This window comes from Perca fluviatilis, chromosome 12 (genome assembly GCF_010015445.1).
Source record: "Perca fluviatilis chromosome 12, GENO_Pfluv_1.0, whole genome shotgun sequence".
Classification (NCBI taxonomy): Eukaryota; Metazoa; Chordata; class Actinopteri; order Perciformes; family Percidae; genus Perca; species Perca fluviatilis.
Genome location: NC_053123.1, coordinates 27513094 through 27522580, shown reverse-complemented (window position 1 = coordinate 27522580; position 9487 = coordinate 27513094). Strand labels below are relative to the sequence as shown.

The 9487-nt window shown below is 39.6% G+C and overlaps 1 protein-coding gene across 1 annotated transcript; it reads left to right on the top strand.

Moving 5' to 3' along the window:
• The first annotated feature begins 620 nt into the window (after positions 1-620).
• Positions 621-8261, top strand: LOC120570374 (CD209 antigen-like protein E). Its single transcript, XM_039818685.1, has 7 exons — positions 621-676; positions 806-953; positions 1050-1151; positions 2992-3159; positions 4672-4814; positions 4936-5045; positions 8047-8261. The coding sequence occupies exons 2-7, from the start codon at positions 884-886 to the stop codon at positions 8192-8194; spliced, it is 741 nt and encodes a 246-aa protein (XP_039674619.1). The 5' UTR covers positions 621-676; positions 806-883; the 3' UTR covers positions 8195-8261.
• The last annotated feature ends 1226 nt before the right edge of the window (positions 8262-9487 follow it).

Here is a 9487-nt window from a genome sequence, read left to right as displayed (position 1 = left end):
AAACAAGGCAGTTTAATTAATTTTGGTTTTACTAAGAAATTGTGTAGCGATGACGTTAATAGCACGACAGATTCACCTGCTGCAAGCCCTGTTAGCACACGCAAGCGCACGACCCCCCCGCGTGGAAAAAAAGTGGGCTCCCCCGAAGGCCATGGTATAGTTCACTGCACTGCATACAACTAGAGGTGGGGGGAAAAAATCGATACATGTTAGTATATATTAGCTATAGCACATATATTCCGTGGCAATGCTATTATATAATTTGCACATAAGAATTGAACTTTTTGGTACTAGAATGATAAAATCAGTTGCCTTTTCAGTCCACTAGATGGTGCAGATAAGGTTTTGTTTCTGGTGAGGTCAGCAGGAGAAATTAATCTCTTTAGATAGAACAGACGTTGACAAAGGTAAATTGCAATAAATCACAGAAAATCGCAATATGTTTAAAATAGCCATAATAATGTATGGTGACAGTGGGAATTACTGGAATTGTTGGGTCTTTGTAAATTATAAAGTGTGGTCCAGACCTACGTAGGTCTGGTATAATTTTCTCTCTATGATTTTCATTTCTCTTAGGGCCTCTCCTAGTTCCCTACTCATTGATTCACTCCTGTTGAAGTCTGCAACTCATTTTGAATCAAAATTGAGAATAACTTCAGTACTCACAGTATGTACGGTATGTGTTCATGTGCAATCATTACACAAATATAGAACTTGATGAAAGTTCTTTTAATTACATCTGAAATGTGACTATGTAACTTCCACTTCTTCTTTATGGAAAAAAAGGAGAAATTATAACCAACAGGAGTTTCATAGTTTACATGTAGTGCAGTCCGTCCTGCAGCAATGAACCTTCAGGAAATAGTCTGACACCTCATAAGCGATGGATGACATCTATGCCAATGTTGAAAATGACAAGTCTGTTAACCCAAGACCTTCAACAAATCAGACAGGTAAGAATGTTCAGTCAGACAGAGAGGCTGACACACTGATCTGTATATTATCATCTAATTACTGTTGTATGATTAAAAGCTCTTCTCTGTGTTTAGGTCCCAGGAGCTCAGAGAGGAGATTTCATGGAGCTGTTGTTCTCTGTCTGGGGCTGCTGAGTGTTTTCCTGCTGGCTGGGATCATCGGCCTCGGTGTCCACTGTGAGTCTAAATCCCATTCAGATGTTAAAGTGTATAAAATAATTGTTTTGTAAGCCATCTATAAACATCATTTGGATGGCTATTATAAAGTTGTGACTAATGCTAAGGATTAATAAGTGGTTTATAAAGTATCAAGTAACATTAATTTGGCTCCATTTGGTGATCTACAAAAGACTTTATAATAGCCATCCTAATACAGTAATGTTTGAAGTAATTATTTAAAACTTTATATAATGTAAATGTTATGTGTGTGTAAAAAACTGTATCCGTTAAAAAACATAAATCATAGAAATACTAATAATTATCATCATTAGCATCAATCTTCTCTAAAAGATGTAGATGCTTTCCCTGGATATGTGTTACTTTCTTTTACTTTTCATCCAGGATCTTTTTCAGATCTCTGTTAGTTTGATTCACTGTCCTTTTTCTCATTAACGTTTTGTTCCTTTAAAGGAATATGCCACCGTTTGTTGAAATAGGGTTATTCACCGTCTCCTCTATATTTATATAGGTGGGCAAACGCATTTTTGTCTCAGTGCATGCATTGTCTTAGTCGGGCAACACCGCCGCTAGCTTAGCTTAGCGTAGTGAATGGAATCCTATGTTGCCGGTTAGCATGTCGTGAGTAAAAGTGACCAAACAACAACAAAAACAAAACCTAATTACTTCTTGTGGCCTGCGTATTCACGAGTACAAATAGCAATGCAGATTAAGACTAGACGATTTCCTAGGCAGATATTGATTTGGGACTATACTGGGTGGAAGTACGCTACAGCCGAAGCACTGCTACTTGGGCACAGAGATATCACGCAGCACCTGAAAACCCCCAACAGCCGGCAACATACCGGTGTGAATATTTGCTGGCTGTTTTTCCTAAAGTAGACAGTGAATGGCGATGAACATGGCGGGTTTTGTGAGAGACAAAGAGGATGACTTCTCAGACAGTCAAGATCCAGAAGCATACCTCTACGAACCAGAGTTTTCAGAAGAGGAGCTGCGTGCTTTGGAAATAGAGCGACAGGAGGAGGAGGTTGCGATCGCTCAACAGCCCGTGGACATGAGGATGAGAGCCGACACGAACTGGTGGTGTGATGTGGGGGAATATGCCAACATATGCCGACTGAAATGAGCATGCCTGCAGTTGTGTCACAGCTACTGAGGATTTCTCGCCGTTGATCCATCCTGCAGTCCTCAACTTTTTTTTCGGTGCGATAAAGTCAACTGGAAAAAAACCGCTGAATGGACCCAATAAACAGCTCTGGGCCCGAGTAGCAGTGTTTCGGCTGTAGCCTAGTTCCACCCAATATAGGCGGCAACATAGGATTCCATTCACTACGCTAAGCTAAGCTTGCGTCGGCGCTGCCGGACTAAGACACTGAGACAAAAATGCGTTTGCCCACCTACATAAATATAGAGGAGACGGTGAATAACCCTATTTCAACAAACGGTGGTGTATTCCTTTAATACAGTTTTGCTTTTGTTTAGAGAATTATACACAGGAGATATATCAAACCCAAACAGCCAAATCAGCAAAAACAATATTTCATATTCAAATTCCAGTATCAACTTATTTGCTTTTTTTTAAAAGGAGGATAATTTTCAAGACACAAGCAGCAGTGACATGTTGTACCTCTACTTCTGACAGTTAGACTGATTTATGTTATTGATAAAACTGCAGTAGAAAATATGCTTACTGAAGTCCGCTGCAGAGTTCACTATGCCCTTTGATAGGTCAGAGGAATAGCAAATTAAGGAAATGTAGTCTAATGAAATACATAAGACATGACATGAATGCAGAAGGTGTTTTGTGTTTCTGAGAAATGTCTCTTTGTATTTTCAGACCATGTGTCATTACGTGGATCAGCTGCAGAGCTCTCCTTTATCAAAGCCAACCTGACTGAGCGTCTCCAGGCCAGTGATAACAAGTCTTCTTCCCTGACTGAAGAGAGAGACCGGCTGAACTCCAGCCTCACTGAAATGGCTAAAGAGTTGGACCGGCTTAAACAGAGTGAGTGCTTGTGTCTGGTATTAAGATTTACTTACAATTCTGTAACATTTTTATTCCGTCACCCTGCATTGTAATAAGCTATTTTTACTATGTACTTTATGATTTATTAACCAGTTATAGTCCAAACTGAGACATTTTATAAACCAAACCTATATTAACAAAACCAATATGATTATAGACCCCTGGAAAATGGCCTCTTTCCCTGTGTGTTGCTACATTGTATTCTCCTCACAGGTGGAAAATTCTACTATTTTATACTGAATGCCAAATTTCCAAACTGCTGACTCAGCTGTTAACTATTCTCTCTCGCCTTTGCTTAATTTCACAAGAGTCACACTGCATACTATGATCACTAGTAGATGATGTAATCTATATGGTGCAAAACCTTTAATTTCTTAAACTTTTATCTTGTTCTGGTGAAATATGTTATAATTACAGTCATAATCAGTCAGGAACACTCACGTCATAGATTTAACCATTTATTGCAACAAATAGAAATACAGTTATGCTTGGGGCCGGTGGCTCCGCTCTTGATAATGCTTCCCAAGCAGCATGCTAAGCTGAAACAGGGAGTGGCATGCAGAAACCCCCCTGTATACAAGAGTGAGCCAAAAGAAAGACATTGAAAACCATTTTAAACTTTGAGTCATGGTAGGACTCTGAACTAGGAAGGTGGAGGCTGGGGTGGTAGTGGCAAAACGTTTCAGCAGCAGTAGTGAGTGAAGCAGCGTCAGTGTAGCAGGGATCAGTGAGAGGAGGGAGTCATATTTAAAAGGGCCGCCTTGATGTGAGAATGGCTGTGATTGCGTCCACCCATGCTCTGCTGTGCCACGCTACATCCCGTAACGCCCTGCTGTGCCCGGCTATGACATGAACTACTACGACTACCATTGTAGTCACTGTTCCATTATCTTTATTGTGACTATTATGCCACTGTTCATCATAACCCCAACCGGCACCGTCAGACACCGCCTATCAAGAGTCTGGGTCTGCCGAGGTTTCTTCCTAAAAGGGAGTTTTTCCTCGCCACTGTCGCAATAGCTATTGCTAATGCTTGCTCTTGAGGGAATTACTGTAATTGTTGGGGCTTTGTAAATTATAGAGTGTGGTCTAGACCTACTCTATCTGTAAAGTGTCTCGAGATAACTCTTGTTATGATTTGATACTATAAATAAAATTGAATTGAATTGAAATTGAAATGATTGGTGTGTGTCTGATAGGAATGATATTTCAATCAGCGGGTGTATGACTTCCGTGGCCGTCATGAACTAGCGCTAAGCTTAATGTCAAGTCAATCAGGCAATCAGGTTAAGAGTAAAAAACAAAACAAGATTTAAGAAAAAAAAATCATAATTTGTATTCAAGTCTGAAACTACTTTATCTGACAAGGTTATAGGGGGCATTAAAGGGGCATTCATTGAAAAAGTTGACATCTTCAGAACTAACTTCAAGGACCTAGACATGCTTTTTTTTGTTTATCTGCGTGTAGTGCATCTTGTTTGTATCTTACAGAGAAAACGTGTCCAGCAGGATGGAGGATGTTCAGTTCTTCCTGTTTTCTCCTCTCTGCTGAGTCTGGTTCCTGGGAGAAAGGCAGACAAGACTGCAGAGAGAGAGGAGCAGATCTGGTGATTATAGAAAGCTCTCAAGAGCAGGTACAGTCCATGATAGGATACAGGATTTACTTATTTTCTTCTAGGTAATATTTAATTATGATTAAAGCATGTAAACTGCACATATATTGTGGTTAAAATAAAATATGGATTTCTTTAACAGACGTTTCTCTCTGAATTCGTCAAAAAAGATACTTGGTATTGGATTGGTTTGACTGACAGAGATGAGGAGGGGACCTGGAAATGGGTAGATGGAACTCCACTGACTCTGAAGTAAGACTTAACTGTAATTGTATACAGACATAACATATATAACTATCTTTTTATATTTTGAGTACTAGGATTTAATTGCTTTGAATTTCCAGCAGACATTTTTCACAAGCATAGATGCTCTGCATGCATAAATATATAGATCTGTTTATTATTGATAATAAAATTTGACTCAACCTAAATTGTTCCTTCCTTTGCTTAAAGGTCCAATATGTAATATATTTACTGTAATAAATCCCCAAATGACCCCAATGCATCATCAGATATTAAGGAAACATACTAAGTTGAAATACAGTCTTTTCTTACAACAATGCTAATGCCAGTATTTTATCCTTTTGAATTTCTGTTTGTGTTTCGGCCTGTGTGTTGGTATCAACTGCCCAGTTTGACAGCCAGACCGGGGGCCTGTTGCACAAAAGTAGAATAAATAAATCCAGGATATCTGAAAAAGCGCAGCTTGACTTAGTGTGATCCGCTCATCGCGGCTTAATCGGTTGCACGTTTGCCGAGCCAGGATAAGTAGGTGAAGCTATGTCAAGCCAGGTGTAGATAGCTGGGATAAGGGCACGTTCACGGCTTTCATAAATAGACCACGGTATCGATCACAGATTTACTGATGCTAAAATGGAAAAGACGTGTGCAGCATATGTTTCATCTGTTGAGCAGCAGCTTCTAATGGAAAATTACGAGGAGATGAAACATATAATATGCAAAAAGGGAAATACGGCTGTTGTTACCAGACAGAGAGAAAAAGCCCGACAGACAATAGCGGACCGACTGAATACGTATGGATTTAAAAAAAATCTACTTAGTCACTCCACGTTTTTACAAAGTTGTACATTCTGTTTTAATTGCTTTAATATGCTTGTTTTATGTGTTGGTTTTATTGCTGTATCTGTTTTTATGTGCTAAATGTGCTGGTTTTACACTAAAGTGTATTTCAGTAGCCTGTAAAGCACTATATAAATAAAATGTTTTATTATTTTGCCTATTTTGCCTTAAAAGTGAGCAGAGGGAATTAATGTTCCTCGGGAAATTTACCCTAAGGACTAGTCTTAGTTTCAAACCCTTATTCATAATGCGAGAATATGTTTTACAACCATATGCACCAATCTCTACAAGCTATCTCTAAATCTAAATATATTTCTACAATTAATGTTCATACAGAACAAACATGACTGGACAAAAACTAGAAAAAGAAGTACCGGTAAGTGACTTCAATACACACTGTAAGCATATCTGTAAAACAATGTAGCCTATTATTATTCATGTGAATAAATGATTAAGAAGCTTTGTGGCATTTCAACACATTCTCACTCCCATTTGGTAAAAAAAAGGACGTTTGAGCAGGTGCCATTGTCGTCGTTACTGACACTAAAAGTCTCCTTTAAAGTCCGCTGCACGGTGTGGGAGGATCCCCCTGCCTCCCCCCGCCTCCCCGCGTTGCACAGGGTAAATCTCACAGGGACAGCAGTGGAGGAAAAGCCCATTTCCTGGTATCGTCCCACTTTATCTCCGGTGCCAGTGCAACCATTTCTTACCATCTAAACAACTGCAATACTAGGATTTAAATCAAACTCGTGACAGCAATAGTGATAAGTAATGCATGTTAATAAAAATAAAGTGGAACACATTCAGAAGACAACGGAATAACTGTTAAACACGTTTATTTCGGATCAGAGCAGCAGCTGATTTAATGCACAAGACTCCAGGATTAATCTTAGCCTGGCTGTTAGCCTGCTCTGGACCAGGCTAGCTGCAAAGAATAAATCTCCATGGTTACTTGGCTGGGTTTAATCAACCTGCTTTTGTGCAACCAAATCAAAGCTAAATTCATCCAGGATAACCTGAATATCCTAGCTTAATCCCTTATCCTGGTTTTGTGCAACAGGCCCCGGGTTGCCAAATATACCTGTAAACACATAAACCTAGCATGCTACAGCTGTAACGTTAGTACAGCCATAAAAGCAGCAAACAAACAAACAGGATCAACGGAGATAGATTCTACCCGACCTAAAAAAGACTGCACGTTTCTAACAGTTGCGTGACCAGAGACGTAACAAACCCTGGGTAAATATTGGAGATGTATTTGAAAGACAGAGACAGCTTAGAGCCCAAAATGAGCAGAGTTGGCTAATTTCCTCCTGAACAGGTAAACATTAGCTTCATGCAAATTTATCACAGCTACTAGGGACAGCCATTTAATGTCATTTAAACCTTTGTTTACTCACATTGAATTATTTAGCTAAAGTACCGGAGTTGGTTACTCGCAAAAAAATAAATTGAGACACAACCAGTAAAGTGATCCCGACTGGTCCTGGCTAACGCCGCCATGCTAACCCTGCTAACGTTTTCTGGAGGACCATTGGGAAGAGAGGACCTTGAGTTTGGAGTGTGTTTAGCAATTGTTGCTGTAATTCTAAGCCAATAAAGTGTGTTCAGTTGGGTGGAGAGGACGGCAAGGTAGTGTTATTTTTAGCGGTTCCTACAGTAATTCTAAGCCTAAGAAGTGTGTCTGTCCGTCGGGTGGAGAGGACAGTGAGGTTGTTGTGTTTTTAGCGGTTCCTACCGTAATTCTAAGCCGAAAAAGTGTCTGTCAGTTGGGTACAGAGCTCTGCGTGAGCACGGGCTTCTATGACTGTCAACATAGCCTGTATCTAACGTAAGCTAACGTTATTCCGCTGTGCTGTGAAGTAATGTCTGGCTATGTGAGACAAGCATCTAGCATCATTGTTGTAGATGCTCCTTCAGCGCTCTTTGGAGGAGGGTCTGGCAAAGCGAGACTGTGGTTGCTGGCGATTGTCATTGTGTAAATTGCCAAAAATGTATCGATAAACTAACTACCGGTATGCATATAACTCAAGGTTCAGTGAACTGATAATCAATGTTTGCTGAGGACAATTGATGCCCCAGTCATCAACCTGGAGAGCATTATGTGACAAAGAGGAACTGTGTTTATGTCAGAGATTTGCAGTATCATGATTCTCTTTAATACATTTTTTAGGAACTGGAGGACAGGGCAGCCTGATAATGGCGGTGGAGATCCACAGTCGGGCGAAGAGGACTGTGCACATATTGGACCTACCACCACTGAGTGGAATGACATGTCATGTAAATCTGTTATGTACTGGATCTGTGGAAAAAAAGTTTAACATAGGTGTATGTTTATGTTTTGAGATCATACATGTGATAAAGCTTTTACAGTGTAAGCTGTGTGTGTGTGTGTGTGTGTGTGTGTGTGTGTGTGTGTGTGTGTGTGTGTGTGTGTGTGTGTGTGTGTGTGTGTGTGTGTGTGTGTGTGTGTGTGTGTGTGTGTGTGTTTTTACACCTACTGGGCACAAATATGCGACAACAAATAATAATACAATATCATGTATTCATGCATGGCTTCATGCCTGAAAAAGCATGAATTCATTCATGTAGTACTCCATGAACTAAAACTGTACAAAATGCCTAAATGAAGCTAAATCACATTCAGAATTTAAAGTTAGGTTGAACTCATTCTACTCTGAAACCCTACATCTCTACCCTAGATGTGTGTCAATTCCTTTTTTTACTTTTCATCCAGATGATCTGATCCGTATTGGATTTACTGTCTTGTGTCATTTTTCTCATTTACGTTTTGTTCCTTTAAAGCAGTTAAGTTTTCAAAATCAAAAAGAAAAGAAAAGAAATCAAACCCGAACAGCCAAATCATCAAAACAATCATTTCATATTCATATTGAATTTGGTGCAGATCATCGTTTCAGCATTTATCAACTTATTTGCTTTTTTAACCCTGGTCAAAGAGAAATATACCGGTACTAAAGCTGTTCTTGTCTTGTATTATCATATTTTATATGTGTTATACTAAGTGAATATTAAGTGTGTTATTTTGGAACAACTTTAAGTATGCTTAGTGTCCTAGTGTGTTCCATGGACAATTTAAATAGAGAGGTGAAGTCCCTCCCCTTCCGGTGGACCTCATGGGACCTTAATTCGGAAAAGATATGAGCGCTAGTGAACTGGGAGAGGCAAATAAGGGGTATTTTGATCCCGTTTGAATTGAGCCATGAATTACAAATATGATGTTCGTCAATTTAAAAGATAATTTTTCAACCGAAGAAAGTCTCAGTTAGCTGTAGGTTTGTCATATGACCACTTAGTTTTTGTGTGAAACCGCTCAGTGAACTACATCTCTCGTCTCACACAATCTACCTCACCTAGCTTGATGCTCAACTTGCTCGCTAGCCAGCTAGCTTAGCTCTGTTCCACAACACATGTAACGTTATCTTACCTGATGTGTTTTACCCAGTGAAGTGTTTTCAGCAGATAAGCAAAAGAACAAGCGAGATCCTCTGCTCATTAGAGTAACGTTACATCCCCGGTACGATACACACAGACATCGTAGCTTCAGCCAGACATCATCCATGCGACATTGAAGTGTGTAGTCTTTCTAATTACGT

Bases quoted from the DNA above. Each gene is read 5' to 3' on its own strand.
- LOC120570374 (XM_039818685.1), top strand. From the start codon at position 884: ATGGATGACATCTATGCCAATGTTGAAAATGACAAGTCTGTTAACCCA. The intron at 954-1,049 runs GTAAGAATGTTC...CTCTGTGTTTAG, and splicing joins ACCTTCAACAAATCAGACAG to GTCCCAGGAGCTCAGAGAGG. The intron at 1,152-2,991 runs GTGAGTCTAAAT...TTGTATTTTCAG, and splicing joins CATCGGCCTCGGTGTCCACT to ACCATGTGTCATTACGTGGA.